The sequence below is a fragment of the Vipera berus genome (genome assembly GCF_964194415.1).
Source record: "Vipera berus genome assembly, chromosome: 6".
NCBI classification, from domain to species: Eukaryota; Metazoa; Chordata; class Lepidosauria; order Squamata; family Viperidae; genus Vipera; species Vipera berus.
Window position 1 is genome coordinate 26152291 of NC_138208.1, and position 19545 is coordinate 26171835.

At 51.3% G+C, this 19545-nt stretch overlaps 1 protein-coding gene across 1 annotated transcript in view; it reads right to left on the minus strand.

The window, feature by feature from the left end:
• Positions 1-1385: 1385 nt before the first annotated feature.
• LOC308670265 (uncharacterized protein) overlaps positions 1386-19545 on the minus strand; it is a 62172-nt gene continuing 44012 nt past the window's right edge. The window contains exons 8-13 of the mRNA XM_081331684.1: positions 15350-15502; positions 14486-14661; positions 14230-14323; positions 13875-13952; positions 5786-5876; positions 1386-1779 (exon numbers count right to left, since the gene is read on the minus strand). Of these exons, the coding sequence (XP_081187810.1) occupies positions 1700-1779; positions 5786-5876; positions 13875-13952; positions 14230-14323; positions 14486-14661; positions 15350-15502 (672 nt within the window). The 3' untranslated portion in view covers positions 1386-1699. The remainder of the gene's footprint in view (positions 1780-5785; positions 5877-13874; positions 13953-14229; positions 14324-14485; positions 14662-15349; positions 15503-19545) is intronic.

Sequence of the window (19545 nt, forward strand, 5' to 3'; positions counted from 1 at the left end):
AGAGCTTGTCTTCTCAAGCGGAAAAGTTGCTTTCAGCAACCAGCCCCTCCCCAAACACTTCTTTTATAGAGAGCTCAGGGCGTGGTCTCCCTGTGCCTCCTCCCGAGGAGTCCCATAGTCTTTCTTTGTTTGTCCCTGCTCGTCTGCCTCCTGCGTCGGGCATCCTTGAACAGGGCCAGCTGTGGGTCATCATCCTCCGCACTCTCGGGCTCACACAGCTGAGAAGAGGTCCCCGGCTGAGGACTCTGCAAAGCCTCTAAATCATCATCAGCCGGTTCGTTTCCCTCCTCCCCCACATCTGAGTCCTCCGATACATCGGACCCGGCTGTCGGACCCACAGGCTGGCCCTGAGTCACAACACCAAGTGAAACAATACAAGAGATCGAAGAACGAGCTAGAAAAGACATAAGACAAAAATTGGAAGAAGTCAAGTGTCGAGCCCCGCAGGCCCGACATTCAGCGGTGAATGGCGCGCCAAGGCTGGAGGCCCTTCCCCCACCCACACGCCCTTCCCGAACTACTCACCGCAGGCCCGACAGCCCAGCACAGCTACCGCACGTTCCCTGGGCCCACCGGCCGGCCTTCCTGCCTCGACCGACCACGCTGCTGCCGGCGGAGCTCCCATCTGACGCCGCGCATGCGCAGGAAGGGCCGGTGAACGGAGCGGCCGACGGGAGGCCTAGAGTGACTGGTACGGCTGTATGCAGCACCGGGGTGGTTACCCGGGGCCGCTGGCAGGTGGCGGAGCCAGCGGACGCTGCCCTAGGAGTTTTTTCCACCAGCCAGCAGGCGGACGCCACCTTGAGAGCCCCCCCCATGCAAACGAATGATGGGGAAGGACATTTGGGCCAACCGAGTGCCTGGTGGATGGCAGGGACCTTCCGGCTGGGTTGTGGTGGGATTGAGTGGGTGAGGTGTGGATGGGGGGGTCATGGCGGACACGGAGCCTGGTGGGGGGAGGGGGGCTTTCAGGGGGGAAGCGGGATAAAGCAGACGTACCTGGGCACCGAGGAGGAAGGCGTGTCAGGAGATGCCGGGCGCCAAGCCAAGGAAAGGCATGGGTGGGGAGGAACGGGAGATTTGTAGAGGGAGGTGGGCGGAAATTAGCCCCTGGGCGTGGTGCTATCGGGCATGGTGGTTTCTTGGGTGTGGTGATTGTTATGTTGGTGGGCTGTTATAGGCCTTATCCTGGATGTATTTTCTATTCCGCTCCCTGGTCCTGGCCAGCGACCGTCGTGAGAGGATGGTGGCTGGCCTGCTCAGCGGTTATCCAACACAGGCAACGGAGAAATCAATTGGAAAATAGAATTAAAGAATTGGAATCAGAGTTGGCCATCTCAGCCCTCGTTCGGAGAGCAGGGAACAAAGCAACTGAAACGAGCGCCAAGTGTTCAAGGAAAGGTTTATTGATGACAAACAGCAAATCCAAGGAAATCAAGGCCAGCGGGGCCGAGTCCTTCCACTGGCTCCGGCGTCGCCTCGGTTGCCAGCCCCATGGCCGACTCAGGCCCATGCCCCGACGAAGCCGCGGGTCCTGCCGGCAGCGAATGGAGGCGAACGGGCCATTGTGCGCATGCGCGCACTTCCGCAGGCCGTGCATCCCCTTGTCGCCGCTGCTGCTGTTTCGGTGAAAGGCGAGGTGCAGGAGCCGCCCACCTCAGGTCAGGCTCACCAGGGCGAGGGGTGGGAGGCGAGTGGCTCAAGGCGTGGGCTCGAAAGTGCAGCGCTGGTCGTCGGGGCCCCACTGAATGTCGGGCCCGCGGGGCGCGACAGGCCAAACTTTTTATGAAATAAAGTGCATCATTATTCTAAGATGATGTCTTGTTTAACTACTGATTTGTTTCAAACCTTTTGCAGAGCTAATGCAAAATTAGCAGAAGCCGACACTCAACTCTATCATGAGCGTCACAAAAACAAATCTTTACTTGCCAACAGCTTTTTAAGTGGAAGCCTTTCTTCAAGTCCTGTCCTGGAAACAGTTCACGTGGGAAATCTTGGCAACAATTTAGCATTAAATAAATCTCTTAAGCTTGGAGGAGGATTTCTGAACACAAATGGAACTGCATTAGCATCAAAAAACAGAGTGGAAGCTTACTTAGCAAAGGTTAGTAATTGTGAATGTCATTCTAAACTGTAATTTCCGTTCAAACTTTAGGGTATATTTATTCTACCCATGCCCAAGATGGCGGACGTCCTTGCTCGAGCTCCGTGAGGGGCTCCGGCTTTTTTGGCGACCCTGGAAGTTTACAGAGAGACTTTTTGCCTTCTGTGTGGGCAGATGGAACGAGAGAACTGGAGAGGACAGGAGAGAACTGGAGAGAACTGGAGAATGACTCTCCATGCCTAAACTTGCCTCCGTGAGATCGTCGGTTGGCCCGGAGGACCCCGGAAGAGCCGCGGCTTGGGTTGGCTCCGACCAGCTGGCTTTCGGCGGATAATAGCCTGACCAGCTGATTTTCGGAGCCGATGGAGCCGCTGCTCGGAACAACGAGGAGGAGAGTTTTACAGCAACAGCGTGTGAAGGAGCATCTTGGAGCGTTCAGAGCTGAGGAGCAGCGGAGGTTCCCGAGTTTCCTGAGGTTCGTCCCTGCGAGTTCTGGTGACCCTCGGAGGGGCCTTGGCTGGGCCCGGAAGATCCCGGAAGAGCCATGGCTTTAGCGGTTCCAACCTGCTGGTTTTGGGCCGGTAATGGCTCCGACCGGTGGTTTTTCGGAGCCGTTGGAGCTGTGGCTCAGAGCGACACGCGTGTTGTGACTCAGGGCCAGCCTGTGGGTCCGGCAACCGGCTCAGATGTCTCGGATGACTCAGATGAGGGGGAGGAGGAGGGTGTGGAAGACGAACTGGCTGATGATGGCTTGGAGGCTTCGCAGAGCCCCCAGCCGGGGCCCTCTTCTCAGCTGCGTGAGCCCGATAGTGCGGAGGATGATGACCCACAGCTGGCCCTGTTCAAGGACGCCCGACGCAGGAGGCAGTCGAGCAGGAACAAACAGAGAAAGGCTGTGGGACTCCTCGGGAGGAGGCACAGGGAGGCCACGCCCTGAACTCTAAATAAAAGGAGTGTTTGGGGAAGGGCTGGATGCTGAAAGCAACCCTTCCGTTTGAGGATTCAAGTTCCAGTGTTTTTGTTTCTTGTTCTGTTGTTTGAGTAATAAATCTTGGCAGACGCTTTCCAGCCTTAGACGCTCTCCAGTCTCTACTGTTTGAACAGGGGTTTGCCTTATTGCAAGGCCGGTAGCAGGCTGGTTCAGAACAACGCGGAAGAATGGCGTGTGGAGCGATTTGGTTCAGCAGAGTGGCAACGGGACCTGCAGCTGTCTCCCTGAGCTCCGACGACCTTCGGAGGGCCCTGGTTGGGCCCGGAAGACCCCAGAAGAGCTGCGGCTTGTAATGGCCCCGACCAGCTGGTTTTGTCATGTTAGGACTGTTGCCAGCTGATTTTCGGAGCCGGTAGAGCTGCAGCCTGGTACGGTTAGTGCGACTTGCGGAACGGCGGCATGGTGAGGAACAACAATATTAACTATTATGACTGGCAGAGAGGGCTTTATAGCTCCTTGCACTCCATCAGCCAGTGCTGTACCCACCTTCGCCCAATTTCTTTAGGTATGGACTAAAATCTTTACATTTGGAACACCTGCTTATTCTACCATCCAGCAGGCTTTTATATCTACCCCAGTGACTGTCTCTTTGATTCTCCCTCCTTTTTAAAGACTCAGAAGGACCCAGGTGTTGAGCCACTGTGAGAGAGTGGCCCGGAACTACCATCTGCTACCCCCCTTGAGGTGTGAGCTCTATGGGGGGTAGGCCTTATCCTGGTTGTATTTTCTATTCCGCTCCCTGGTCCTGGCCAGCGACCGTCGTGAGAGGATGGTGGCTGGGAATGGCCGCAGGTGTATGAACAGAGGGCCATATCAATATCCGGGAGTGCGTCCCCGCTGTCTTCAAGCGGTGATGCGCTCCGACCCTCTGATTTCAGCACGTGGTACCGGGAGCGAGGATGAGCAGCCACCTGAGCTCAGGCTCGTGTATTTTAATGCCAGGTCCGTAATGAATAAAGCACCTCTCATTCGTGATCTGATTGAGGAGGAGCATGCGGACCTGGCTTGCATTACGGAGACCTGGTTGGGCCCAGAGGGCGGGGTCCCCCTGGTTGATCTTAGCCCATCAGGTTTCTGGGTGCTGCACCAGCCTCGGGCTCAGGGTAGGGGCAGTTGTTGTGAGGGAGACCTTATGTCCTTATGTCCAGATAGCTGGGTGTGAGTCCCTCCTCCTGAGATGTGGCCCTAGAGCTCAGTTGGGCTTGCTGCTGGTGTACGTTTCGCCTAGTCGCGTGGCAGCAGCCCTGCCCGAGCTTCTCGATATCCTCTCAGGGTTGGTGGTTGAGTTCCCCAAACTTATAGTTTTGGGTGACTTCAACCTACCATCCCTGGGGGGATCATCTGAGTTAGCTCAGGAGTTCCATGACGGCCATGGACCTGAACCAGGTTATTCTGGGCCCAACTCATGGGGGGGGTCACACGCTCGATCTGGTTTTTCTATCCGGATGGTGGTTAGATGATCTTGGGGGGGTTCCCCAATTATTACACCCCTGTCATGGACCGATCATCATCTCCTGCGGTTGGTTTTCCGTTTTGCCACTCCCTGCCATGGGGTTGCTGAGCCTATAAGATGGTTCCGTCCTAGGCGCCTTATGGACCCTGAGCGGTTCCAAACGGCGCTTGGGCCCCCACCTGCCTCCTTTGCTCACAGTTCGGTCGATGCCCTAGTGGAAGCCTGGGAAAGGGCAGCCACAGAGGCACTCGACCAAGTTGTACCCATGCGGCCCTTGACCCGACGCAGATCCCAACGGGCCCCATGGTTCTCCATGGAGCTCCGCGAGATGAAGCGTCGGAGACGGGGCCTAGAGAGCTGTTGGAGATCCAGCCAATCCGAATCCGACCGGTTACGACTAAGGTCGTTTACGAGAACTTATCTCGCGATGATGAGGGTGGCAAGGTCTAACCACTTTGCCACCCTCCTCGCGTCTGCAGATAATCGCCCGGCCGCCCTGTTTAGGGTAACTCGCTCTCTCCTTAATCAAGAGGTGAGGGAGGAACCCTTGCAGGGTCGAGCCGAGGAGTTTAGTCGATTTCTGTCGGACAAAATCGCTCAGATCCGGACCGGTTTGGACTCCGACTGGGCAGAGTCTAACGATGAGGATACGGGCAGCCTTGTCGATTTAATCTGGGAAGAGTTTGACCCTGTGACTCCTGAAGAAGTGGACAAGATCATGGGGAAGCTGAGCTCCACCACGTGTTTATTGGACCCGTGCCCCTCCTGGCTGACTTATGCGGCCCGGGATGGGACACGAGGCTGGCTCCAGGCAGTGATTACTGCCTCTTTGAGTCAGGGTAGTTTTCCCGCCGCCTTGAAGGAGGCGGTGGTGAGACCCCTCCTCAAGAAGCCTGCCTTGGACCCAGCAATTTTAAACAACTATCGTCCGGTCTTCAACCTTCGCTTTCTGGCGAAGGTTGTTGAGAGCGTGGTGGCGCAGCAGCTCCCTTTGTTCTTGGATGAAGCTGATTATCTTGACCCGTACCAATCGGGTTTCAGGCCCGGGTACAGCACGGAGACGGCATTGGTCGCACTGGTGAATGATCTCTGGCGGGCTCGGGACAGAGGTTGCTCCTCTGTCCTAGTCCTTTTAGACCTCTCAGCGGCTTTTGATACCATCGACCATGGTATCCTGCTGCGACGTCTCAGGGGGTTAGGAGTGGGAGGCACAGTTCTCCAGTGGTTCTCCTCTTACCTTCTGGGACGTTCGCAGTCGGTGTTGGCAGGGGGGCAGAGATCGACCTTGAGACCTCTCGTTTGTGGAGTTCCTCAGGGATCGGTTCTCTCTGTTTAATGAAACATTAAACCCCTCAGTCCAGACCAGATAGCTCAAAGAGCCAGGTTTTTAGGTCCCGGAAATATGAACGAAGGTCGGGGGCAGTCCGGAGTTCCATTGGCAGTTGATCCTCACAAGCCTCAAGGAAATACCTAATGTGTCGGGTCTCGGGAGCCCGACACTCGAGGGGGGGCCCCTCCACCTCCCCGGCACCCCCTGCCTGGCACCCGCCAAACTTACCTGGCTCCTCAGCGGTCCGAGAGGCTCCAGAGGCCGCGCCGGTTTTGACCGGCTCCATGGCGGCCCGAAAGGCTCCGGGGGCCGCGCCGCCGCTTCAGCTGTCTCCAGACGCGCCGCGGCTGCCGTCTTTGCCCGGCGGCGCGTCTGCGCAGGGCTCCCCGGCCCACAGCGTGACCGGTAGAGGCCCGGACCCACCCTGCGTCTTGGCGGCCTGGGAGGCTTCGGGAGCTTCGGCCGCGCTACAGAAAACTTCGGAGACCCCGCCGCTGCGGCTGTCTCCTCCGGCCGACGCCATGCCTGCACGGGGCTCCCCAGCCGGTAGCAAGCCCAACGGACGCTCCAGGCCAGCTGAGGGCGGGGCCGCCGCTTCGGGAGCCCGCAGCATGACACCGGCCTTTCCCCGGCTTCGGCTGCCGGAGCTACGTTCAGCGGACTGTGTTGTTCGGGAGCTGGCGGGCCCGTTAGGGGACGGGTCCCTCCCCGCCGTGGTGCCCGGGTGGCTGGCTGGGGGTCCGGAGCGTAGACGATGGGGGGGGGCGGAGCTGGGCGCGGCAGGGAGGGGGTGAGGGAGAGGAGCATGGTGGCGGCAAAGCACGGGAGGGGGCTTACCTGACTAGGCGTCGGGCGAAGGGGCTTGTAGGGGAGGGGTGGGGAAGTTATAGGGGATGGGAGGGCGTGGGCGTGTTTGGGTGGAGTATGGGCGGGTGTTTCGGGTGTGTATATAGTAGCGTTGGCTGCAGGTAGCGGCCAACGCTGGCTTTGTTTCTTGTTGTGGCTGTTGCCTTGGAAAATAAAGTGCTTCCAGACCGCAGCGGACGTCTCTCGTTCCTGTGTTCGGCACTCTGCCCTGCTTGCTGCAGGACGAGTTTTGACAGAAAGCCAGTGTTGCATAGCACTGCGGCCTTTCTGCCTTCCTGCTGTGTTCCGTTTTGTGTGCCATGGCAGAGGGCTTGCAAGGAGCCGCCTTGGAGACTGGAGTGGAGGAGGCTGGCGTGGCCGGGGCGGAGGCGACACCACCTGTGGAGAGGGAAGTGGAGGACGCCCAGCCAGCTGTGCGGCCTAAGGTGCGGGAAGCACCACCAGCAGACCCTGCGGTGGAGTTCCAGGGTGCCAGTAGCCAGACCCTGGGGGGGGAGTGGTGGCTGAGCTCGGTCCTGGGGCGCACGGGACTCGAGCAAGGACGAACGGGCCGGCCCAGTGGGGCTCCACTGGGTTGGAGGGAGCGTCGGTTGACCGATGACGACGGCGAAGAATGGAGCTATTCAACCCCCCCGGGGAGCCAGACTATGGACGTGCTGCGTGATAGGTTTGGAGAGGTCGGGGCACGTGACAGCGGTTCCTGGGCGGCCATGGGCCCTGAAGGAGACCCGGGCCAGTGGTCTCTTGGAGGGGCACCCAGTCAGCCAGTGACGTCCCGTTTCCGACTGGCCAGCCCGAAGTTCAAGGTGCCCGGGGAGGGTGGTGTTTGGCCCTCATCCACGCGGGCACAAGGAGGGCGTAATGCGTGGCCAACACATGATCGGGGCCCTGGACGTCCGGCACCCAGGTCGGCGGGGGCGTCCCAGGCCCAGGCCCCTTCACCTGTCGGGCAGTGGGGTCCGGGTGTGGTATGGGGACCTCCACCGCTCACCATAACCTATGATGGCCACCCCGACCGCCTGGCTATGTTCCTGGGTCAGGTGATTAACCATCTGGATGGGTATGCCCAGGCCTACACGTCACAGTGGGCGATGGTGGTGGCGGTCACCGCGTGCCTTCAGGGAGAGGCTGCGACCTGGGCAGCGGATCTCTACAGTGACCACGCCCGTGAACTCGGGGACGTTGGGTTATTCCTGGATGCCCTGCGCGTCCGCTTCGAGGATGTTTCCCGTATACATCGTGCGGAAGCTGAGGTCCTAGCCATCAGGCAGCGGGGACGGCCAGCGGAGGAGTATGTGCACAAGTTCCGCAGGGTTGCGGGCAGGTTGCGCTCGTGGCCCGAGTGCTTGCTGGTGCACCACTTTCGGGCCGGCCTTGATGGAGCTCTCCGGCAGGCATGTGTGGTGCGGGGGGTCCCCGCACGGCTTCAGGACTGGTTCAGGGTGGCGGTGGAGCTAGACATTGGATTACAGGACACCCGGGGCAGGCCTGAAGTGGGTCCTGGAGCATGGAGGGTCGCGGGAGGGCCGAAAACCAAGAGCCAGAAGCCCGGGCCGGCGGTGTCACAACCCGGCCCCCTACCGGCGCCCCGTCCAACGTTCCGCTGCTTCCGATGTGACCAACCGGGCCATCGGGCAGTGGACTGCCCGTTACCACCGCCGCGGCCAGGGCCCAACCCTCCGGTGGCACGGGTCCCAACCCCCAGGAGAGCCGCGGAACGCTCCAGAGCAGCGTACCAGGTGGCCGACAAGACACCCCGAACGTCAACTCCGGTGCGTCCAGAGGGGCCGGCGGATGGGCGGACCGACACATCCGATGGGTCTGAGGATCACGAATACGAGGAGGACCCGATGGTAAGTGCTCCAGTGTGCCCTTTTGTGTTGCCTGTGACGTTGATAAGCCCACGAACAGGCAAAAGGAGGGAGTGTAAGGCTTTGATCGATACAGGTAGCACGCACTGCCTTATCAGCCTGGCAATGGCAAGGGAGGCCGGCATCCCCCTTCAGCGGCTCCCCAAACCTCTCCGGTTCCAGCAGGTAGACGGGTCCCTTCTGGGTGGGGCACCCATTACGCATGTGACGGCACCGGTGAGGATGGAACTGGGTATACACTGGGAGACCCTCCGGTTTGTCGTGGTGCCGTCCATGACGGAGGCGGTCATCCTGGGGCTCATGTGGTTGGACAGATGGGGCCCCACGGTCTGGTGGGAGGGGGGTGCCGACACCTTCGTCTTGGGACAGGGCCCCAGCCCCCTGCAAAGCATTCTTTCATGGGTCCGGAGGGGATCGGTGGGCCAGAGAGGGCCGCGGGGGTGGGAGCCGGGATACAGGTGCCACGGGAGTACGGCGATCTAGCAGACGTCTTCGATGAGAAAGAGTGTGATGCCTTGCTGCCCCACCGCCCCACGGACTGAGCCATCGAACTGGAGCCGGGGGCAAAACTGCCGAAACCCCGCATGTACGCAATGGCACCCCGGGAGATGCAGGAGCTTCGACAATACATAGATAAGAACCTGCGGAGGGGGTTCATCCAGCCCGCCCGGTCCAAGATGGCGGCCCCTGTCCTGTTTAGGGAGAAGGACGGGACCCTAAGACTGTGCGTGGATTACCGGGGGGTTAACGCGGTATGTGTGGAGCACTTGTACCCCCTCCCTCTGGTGAAGGACCTTTTGGCCCATTTGGCTACGGGCCGGGTGTTCACCAAATTAGACCTCAGGGAGGCGTACTACCGTGTCCGGATCAAAGCCGGCGACGAATGGAAGACGGCTTTCAATTGCCCGTTGGGGAGCTTTCAGTTCAGAGTAATGCCGTTTGGTCTGCAAGGAGCCCCCGCGGTCTTCATGCAGTTAATCAACCAAGTCCTGCATGATCATTTGTACCGGGGGGTCCTAGTCTATCTTGATGACATCCTCATATATACGTCAACGCTGGAGGAGCATGTCGCCCTAGTTCGGTGTGTACTGACCAAACTGAGGGACGCCCACTTATATGTGAAGCTCTCTAAATGTGAGTTTCACAAGCCCCGGCTGGACTATTTGGGATACCGGGTGTCCTCAAACGGGGTGGAGATGGACCCAGGGAAGGTGGAGGCCATCCAACAGTGGCAGGCCCCACGAACCCGGAAACAGTTGCAGAGCTTCCTGGGTTTCGCTAATTTTTATCGTCAGTTTATTCCGAACTTCGCTTCCATTGCCTTGCCGCTCACAGATCTACTGCGGACAAAGCAAACAGCAACACCGCCGCGGCCAGGGCAAAAGCTAGCATGGACCACTACATGCCAGCAGGCTTTTGAGATGCTCAAGGCACAATTTGCTAAGGAGCCCGTCCTGCGACACCCGAACCCTGACCTGCCCTACGTAGTGCAGGCTGATGCGAGTGACGTGGCTGTTGGAGCTGTCCTTCTGCAACAGCATGCGATGGGGGAGCTGCGGCCCTGCGCTTACGCCTCCAAGAAACTGACCACCGCGGAGAGGGCTTGGGCTATCTGGGAGAAGGAGGCTTTCGTGGTCCGCTGGGCCTTGGGGACTTGGAGACACCTTCTAGAGGGGGCTAGCCAAGAGTTCGAGGTATGGACGGACCATAAAAACCTGGAAGCCCTGCAAACACCCCGTCGTCTGTCCCCGAAGCACGTGCGATGGGCCCAGTACTTTCAGTGCTTCCGGTTCCGTCTCAAGTATGCGCCCGGGGGTAGAAACTTCATGGCAGACGCGTTGTCACGGCTACCACAATACGATTGTCGGAAAGAGGAGGTAGTACAGGCACTGGTACCGCCACCCCGCCCGGTGGAGGGGGCGGAGCACAAGGCTAACGCCTTGACAGATGACTTCCTGCGGACCTGTAAGGGAGCGTTGGCAACTGATGAATGGATGCAGGCGCACCCCAATACGCTCTCGTTGCGGGACGGCTTAGCTTGGCACGGGGTCAGGCTGTATGTGCCTGCGGCGGCACGGGATCAAGCACTCTATCAATGCCATGACGCCAGGCAGGCAGGCCATTACGGATTCATAAAAACCCTACATTTGGCCCGCCGCCAGTTCTGGTGGCCAACCATGAGGCGAGACATTGAGAGCTACGTGCAGAAATGCCGCGTTTGCGCAACCACCAAGCCCTCCACGAACAAACCGGCAGGCCTTCTGCAACAGGTGGCAGACCCCGTACGACCATGGCAGGACATTGCCATGGACTTTGTGGTCGAGCTACCGGAAAGCAGGGGGTACAATGTTTTGTGGACAGTAGTGGACTTATTCTCGAAACAGGCCCACTTTATCCCCTGCAAGGGGTTGCCTTCGGCCCGTCGGCTGGCCTGGCTGTTTGTCCAGCACATTTACCGTCTCCACGGGGTGCCACGACGTATCATCTCGGACCGTCGGGTGCAATTCACGGCCCGGTTCTGGAAGGATTTCGTACGTTACATCGGAGCAACACAGGGCCTGAGCTCGGCGTACCACCCAAGCACAAACGGAGCTGCGGAACGTGCAAACGCGGCGGTGGAGCGATACCTGCGTTGTTACGTTTCATACCAGCAGTCTGAATGGGTGGACCTGCTATCCTTCGCGGAAGTAGCCTACAACAACGCAGTGCATAGCAGCACCGGGTTCTCCCCCTTTAAAGTAGTCTCTGGTTACGAGTTCGTTCCCATCGCAGGTTGTGACCAGGGGGCCCCTGCATCCTGCACACCTGGGGAGTGGATGCACCGGTTGGAGGAAGTGTGGGGGATAGCAAAGAAGGCGTTGGAGCGGGCTGCAGGGTCATACAAAGAGCAGGCAGACAGGAAGAGACGGCCATTTGCACTTCCTAAAGTAGGGGACCTTGTATACCTCTCCACGAAGTACCTGCGGCTACAGGTGCCCTGTAAGAAGCTAGGGGCCAAGTATCTCGGGCCGTTCCGGGTTATACAGGTAGTAAACCCTGTCACCGTCAGGCTTCGGCTACCCCCTCTCCTTGGGAAGATACACCCCGTCTTCCACAGTAGCCTGCTGAAGCCTGCTACAACCGCCTCTGCGGCGGTGGGGGAGGGCAGCCCAGGGCCTGTACACGGCGACCACTATGAGGTACAGGAGATCCTGGACTCCCGGAAACGGAGGGGGCGGGTGCAATACTTGGTGCTCTGGAAGGGATACCCCATGGAGGAGGCCACCTGGGTGCGGGACGGGGATGTGTGCGCACCACGCCTTCTCCGTGCGTTCCACCGGAAACATCCAGGGAAGCCGGAGAGGACCCAGGGGGGAACTGCAGGTCACATAACAGAGTACTCACCCCTCTCTCCTTGCATTCCAGGTGGGCCCCTGGTAGAGGGGACAGCATGTCGGGCCTCAGGAGCCCGACACTCGAGGGGGGGCCCCTCCACCTCCCCGGCACCCACTGCCTGGCACCCGCCGAACTTACCTGGCTCCTCAGCGGTCCGAGAGGCTCCGGAGGCCGCGCTGGTTTTGACCGGCTCCATGGCGGCCCGAAAGGCTCCGGGGGCCACGCCGCCGCTTCAGCTGCCTCCAGACGCGCCGCGGCTGCCGTCTTCGCCCGGCGGCGCGTCTGCGCAGGGCTCCCCGGCCCACGGCGTGACCGGTAGAGGCCCGGACCCACCCTGCGTCTTGGCGGCCTGGGAGGCTTCGGGAGCTTCGGCCGCGCTACGGAAAACTTCGGAGACCCCGCCGCTGCGGCTGTCTCCTCCGGCCGACGCCATGCCTGCACGGGGCTCCCCAGCCGGTGGCAAGCCCAACGGACGCTCCAGGCCAGCTGAGGGCTGGGCCGCCGCTTCGGGAGCCCGCAGCATGACACCGGCCTTTCCCCCGCTTCGGCTGCCGGAGCTACGTTCAGCGGACTGTGTTGTTCGGGAGCTGGCGGGCCCATTAGGGGACGGGTCCCTCCCCGCCGCGGTGCCCGGGTGGCTGGGGGTCCCGAGCGTGGACGACGGGGGGGGTCGGAGCTGGGCGCGGCAGGGAGGGGGTGAGGGAGAGGAGCATGGTGGCGGCAAAGCACGGGAGGGGGCTTACCTGACTGGGCGTCGGGCGAAGGGGCTTGTAGGGGAGGGGTGGGGAAGTTATAGGGGATGGGAGGGCGTGGGCGTGTTTGGGTGGAGTATGGGCGGGTGTTTCGGGTGTGTATATAGTAGCGTTGGCTGCAGGTAGCGGCCAACGCTGGCTTTGTTTCTTGTTGTGGCTGTTGCCTTGGAAAATAAAGTGCTTCCAGACCGCAGCGGACGTCTCTCGTTCCTGTGTTCGGCACTCTGCCCTGCTTGCTGCAGGACGAGTTTTGACATAATGTGCTTTTTGTTTTCCCTATAGGAGACCCTTTCCTTTTAAGAGGGGCCGACTGTCAACTCTACAATGAGCGTGGCTGCAGCCATTTTTATCTTTCATTCTAGGTTGCCACATAGAATGGAGGGAGAGGGGTTGCCCAGGTGCTTCGTTAGTCAAAATAAACTTTTGTCCCGTGGAATCCAAAGTCATCTACTGCTCCCGCAACCAGGGACTGGGTGTTGTATAAAAAAGCCTGCCAGATAAAAACATTAGGCAACATAGTTGCTTGCATAGTTTTCTGGGTGGGACATTATACTTTCTATTGTATTACTTGTGTATTCACATTTAGCTTATGAGTAGATTTTAGAGGGATATTGTTATTGATCTTAGTGTTGGTACTTTGTATGTATCTATGTTAAAGGGGAGTTAAAGCACATTATAAATTTGGTTAATTGTATATTATGCATAATTTTTATTTAGAATATGATTATTATAACTATAATCCTGTATTTAGCTCTGGGAAGTGGAGGGGGGGAAGTGGGCGGGTTTGGGGTGGGGGGGATTTGGGGATAATCTTGTTTTTGTAAAACTCTTTAATAAAAAAAAGAATTATTGTAAGATCATGTTTCAGTTTATTTTACTTCCCTGTATTTGTGAATGAAACTGAGTATACTTTATATCCATGAGACACCGAAGCTGCACAGCCAGTGCAGTTCTCTTAATCAAACTGCCTAATATCTATGATTCCAGTACCAATCTTTCTTGTGCAATATATAAAGATCAACAGAAGTCAAAGGGAATGATCTACAAGTGAAATGTGTCAAATTTTTGTGAATTAACCTTGTCTTGAAAATACTGTTGCATGTTTCATTTTTATGAAAATATTCAGAATACCTGGTGGTTTAGTTGCTCCTCTAGATTGATTTTTGCTGCCTGTAAGCTGGTTATCAATTCCTCAAGACGATTATGAACCTAGATTACCACAAAAGAAATCGAGAGTTATTATGCAAGTTACAAATGTCTTCAGTCTTCAAAAATTCTCTAAAAATATTTTTGTTATTTATATTCCTTACTATTGTTACATTCATGATTTCAATAATTTTAATTAATTTATGACTTCTGAAAATAAGAAAACTAATTCACTATGCTATATTAGTTGTCTGAAATATTACATTTTTAAAAATTATAAAATACAGAGAAGCAATTAAACATGAAATCTTATTTCCCCAAAATATTATGGTTGACTTACAGAAACACTATCCTGTAGGTCTTTTTGAAGTATCTCAATTTTATGACTTGGCTGGTTTGTCATAGCTTCCAATCTGGCATTTTCTATTTCAAGTCTTAAAAGAAAAACACATAGTCTCAAAACAGAGTACAAATTAACTATATTTCTCCCTCTTTATGTGTTTCAATGATTCTAAACCATATGAAAGTATAAATTGCAGAAGAATTTTTTTATGAGTTCTCATAATTTAGTACATTTAAATTTCAGCACGTTTTACCTCTGTATGTGCTCTTCTAATTGTTTTATAGCATTATTTGTTCCCGGTGATGCTACCAGAAAATCCTGTAGTTTCTGAGATGCCGCACTTGCTTCACACTCCTTAATATCCAAAGCATGTCTTAATTCATGAGTAGATCTTTCACACTGGATAGTCTGTACTTCTGAATCTTGCAACTGTAAAATTTGAGAGCCAATGAGGCTGAGCTAAAAATACGTGCAATGTGCTCCTGCTATGATAAAACCTACCTTGCACAGCCTAGTCCCCTCATCCTAGACTCTTGTAGTTTCTAAATCTCCTCAAAGGGATCTCTATACAGTGCATTGAAGTAATTTTACTGGGAAATAACTAGTGGGTAGATCATAGAAATAAGATAATCTCATTTCATGCACAATGAAACATCATGAACAAATGGCAAATAGGCACTTTTTATCAAAGAGCATATCCACAACTGATCCTTTGAAGAAAGAACAAAACAGGAAAAGTCCATTCCCATTTGCATTATCTTCAATCTGTTTCAAGTAGCAACTCAATAATCTTAGCATACTTGATCACAATGGAAAGAAGAATCCTGAATATTATCTGCATAGAGGGCACCCAGACCTATAATTCCTGATAATCACTAATGCACTGATTACATACAGAGGTTGAGTAGCCTGGGGGACACCATAACCTTTATGCATCCCACAGTATAAATGGCAGAGAGCTGAATGGTATTCTATTTTCTGGAAGGTATTCTCAATGTAGGAACAGAATTATGGCAAAACTATTTTAAAACCTAATGCATCAGAAAGTGTTAGATGTCATCTCTTCTGCTCCCACAGTAGAAGATATAAAGCATTTAATAAACTGTTGCAAGCATACCTTACATTTCATCCTTTCTATTTCCTTCAGAAGTTGCCGTTTATCCTCCTCCAAGTCAATATGATAACATGTTGAAACTTCCAATGAAGCTTCTGTCATGGATTGCTTTTTGAGGGAATCTGCAAGCTCTTGCTGCAATTGTCTTATTGTACTCTAAAAAGATTTTTAATGAAATAATTAATACAAAATAGAATGAAAGGATTGCATTTTAATTCATCTAATATTTATAATAGGTACAAGAATGTTCAATTACATATATTTTTATGAGTTTTTTTATTGAAAAGTTTTACAATACATTTTTTTAACAAAACAAAACCCCTCCCAACCCCCTCCCCTCTCCCCAACCCTCCCCAACACCTCCCTCCCTTCCCCCTCCCCCCTCCCCGACTTCCCAGAGCTAAACACAAGGTATAAAAATACAAACAATCATAATCTACCTTATGCAAACAACAATAAGCTATTAAATCTATCGCACTTTAACTCTTATAAAATAACTACAAGCAATATAGATATCACATCAATACTTATTCAAATGCTAGATGAAACTTTTTAGTCCCATATTTATTCTGAATATAATCAATCCATTTTTTACATTCCACAATATATCTCTGTTGCAAATGGTCTTTCAAGTACGCTGAAATCTTTGCCATTTCCGCCAGGTTGGAAACTTTTAAAGTCCATTCTTCTATAGTCGGCAGTTCTTCCTTCTTCCAATATTGCCCTACTAAAAGTCTTGCTGCCGTAATTAAATTCAACATCAGCTTAGTGTCCACAACAGTAGTGTCAGTAATAATGCCCAGTAAAAACAATTGCGGTCAAAACTTTATCCTTTTCTTAAATATCTTTTGCATATTCCACCAGATTTTAAACCAAAAAGCTTTAACCTTTTTACAGGTCCACCATATATGAAAATACGTTGCATCTTCACCACCACACCTCCAACATTTAGGCTGGCAGTTCGGATACATACTTGCTAATTTTTTAGTGCCACCTATAAAACATTTTATAAAAGTTCTCTCTTAAGTTTTGAGCTTGCGTAAATTTTACATTTCTCACCCAAATCTTTTCCCAAGTATCCATTGTAATGACTTCTTGAAAATTCTGAGCCCACTTTATCATACAGTCTTTAACAAGTACTGTCTCTGAATCAATTTCTATCAATGCAAGATATGTCCTTTTAATATGTGCTTGACCTTGATCTCTAATTTGCTTTACCAGATTTTCATCAGTCATTGAAAAACCAATTTTCTGGTCTTCTTTCCACCTGGCCTGTAATTGCCCATACTGAAACCAAGTTTGTACAATCTTTTCTTCTCTTAAGATATTATACGGCTTCAAATGCCATACATTCCTTTCCAAACTTAAAATTTCCTTATATGTAGTCACATCATGTTTAAACCCAACACTTATATTTTCTATTGCGTGTTTCGGTATTGCCCATATAGGTATCTTATAATTTAACTTATTTCTATACTTTTTCCAAACTCGCAACAGAGCATGTCTTAAAATATGTACCTTGAACACATTATCCACCTTCTTATACAATAAATATGCATGCCAACCAAATAACAAATCATGGCCTTCAAGATTTAATAATCTCACTTGTGTTAAATTAATCCAATCACTTATCGTTGACAAAGCAGCAGCTTCATAGTATAGTTTAAGATTAGGCATTTTAAGACCACCTCTCTCACGCGTATCCTGCATAATCTTAAATTTAACTCGTGGCCTTTTCCCTGCCCAGACAAATTTATTAATACCCTTTTGCCATTCCTCCAAGTTTGAATCCTTTTTAAGAATAGGTATCATTTGAAATAAAAATAGAAATTTCGGCAAAACATTCATTTTCACTGCTGCAATTCTTCCCAATAAAGATAATTGTAGTTTTTTCCAGCTATCCAATTCTTTTTGAACTTTTCCCCATAACTTTTCATAATTATTTTTATATAGCTTTACATTTGAGGGTGACAAATATATCCCCAAATATTTAACCCTTTTAACAATTTCAAATCCCGTTAGCCCTTCTAAAACAGCCTTTTGTGATACTGTCATATTCTTAGACAACACTTTAGTTTTTTGTATGTTAACCTTGAATCCAGAAACTTGCCCATATTGCATTATTATCTCCATCAGTTCTACAACTGAATCTTCAGGCTGTTACCGTAACAACCAGATCATCTGCAAACGCCCTCAGTCTGTAATCCTGATCTCTTATTTGAATTCCCCTAATTTTTTCCGAGTCCCGTATTTTAATCAATAATATCTCCAATGTTAAAACAAATAGTAAAGGTGACAACGGGCACCCCTGCCTTGTGCCCTTTTCAATGTTACATGCTTCCGTCAAACTATTATTAACTATTATACGGGCTGTTTGCTTTTGATATAGTGCCCTAATTGGTTGTAAAAATTTATCCCCAAAATTCATTTTATCTAATACTTTCAACAAAAATTGCCAATCCAATTGATCAAAGGCTTTTTCAGCATCCAAGAAGATCAACACTGCAGGGATCTCATTGTTTCTTTCCAAAAATTCCAACAAATCAACTATATGCCTCACATTGTTATTCATTTGTCTACCACTTATAAACCCAGTTTGATCACCATGAATTACTTGTTGCAATACCCTCATTAATCTGTTAGCTAAAACCTTAGCAAATATCTTGTAGTCCGTATTCAAAAGTGATATTGGTCTATAATTTTTTGCTTGGGTGACATCCTGGTCTTCCTTCGGAATCAGAGAAATAAAAGCCATTTTCCAGGACGGGGGCACCCCTCCTCCCATTTGAATTGTCTGAAACAATTCCCTTAATGGCTTTACCATCTCTAACTGTAAATTTTTATAATACACAGCAGTCAATCCATCCGTCCCTGGCGCCTTACCCACTTTCAATTGTTTAATTGCTGAAAAAATTTCTTCCTCAGTTATCAATTGATTCATCTCTTCCTTTTGTTCTTGTGTAAGAACAGGAATATTAGCATTCATCAAATATACATCAATATCTGCCTCACTAATCTTATCTCTAGAGTAAAAATCAACAAAAGTCTTCTTAATAAGACTCTGCTGATACACTACCTTACCCTTATGTTCTATTCTATCTATATTAGAAGCCCTTTGCTTCTTCCTTAACAGATAAGCTAACCATTACCTGGTTTATTGGCATTGCAAAAAGTATTATGTCTATCATACCGTAAGTTAGTTGCCACTTGATCAGCCATCAACTTGTCGAACTGTCCCCTTAATAAATTGATTACCTCTTTAATCTTCACATCCGATGGATTCAAAATTAAAGCCTTTACTTTTTCCCTAATTTCATTCTCTAATTCCTTCCTCCTGAATTCCAGATTGCGTCTATATTTGTTATTCAAATATATTAATACACCTCTCATATAAGCTTTACTAGCATCCCAGACCATTTCAACAGAAGTACCTTTATGCATATTAATTTAAAAAAAACCCCTTCATCTGTTTTTTACATTCTTCCACATTTTCCTGATTTCTAAACAAATTCTCATTTAGACGCCAGGAGCGCCTATCTCTATTATCTTTTTCTATCTCTAACCAGACTGGACTATGATCAGACATAGTTCTTGGACAAATCTTAATCTTCTTAATCCTGGAAAAGAAATCATTAGTAATTAGTATAAAGTCAATCCTAGAAAAAGATTGATGTCTATCAGAAAAAAAGTATAGTCCTTCTCTTGCAAATGTCTTTCTCTCCAAATATCTCGCAGTTCCAAATCGTCCTTCATTTCAAAAAAAGATTTAGGCAGTTTAGCATGACTTGGAATACTTTTTAAAAAAACCACTCTTGTCCATTTGTACATCCAAAACACCGTTCCAGTCTCCCATAAAAATAAAAGATTTATAATCCCACTGAGTAATCTTGCTGTGTAGTAAACTATAAAAGTCTGCTTGTTGTTGATTAGGAGCATATAATCCAACCAGAAGTGTTTTCTTGCCTTCTATTAACAGTTCAATTATAACATATCTTCCTTGTTTATCTGCTTCAATTAACTCAGCTGTCAAGGTATTCTTAACATAGACAACCACTCCATTTTTCTTATCCGTTGCAGATGCAATAAATTGTGTACCCAGTCTTGAATTTAATAAGTACTTTTGACTTATTAACTCTAATATGTGTTTCTTGTAAACAAATAACATCATTCTTAAATTGTTTTAAATATTGAAAAACTTT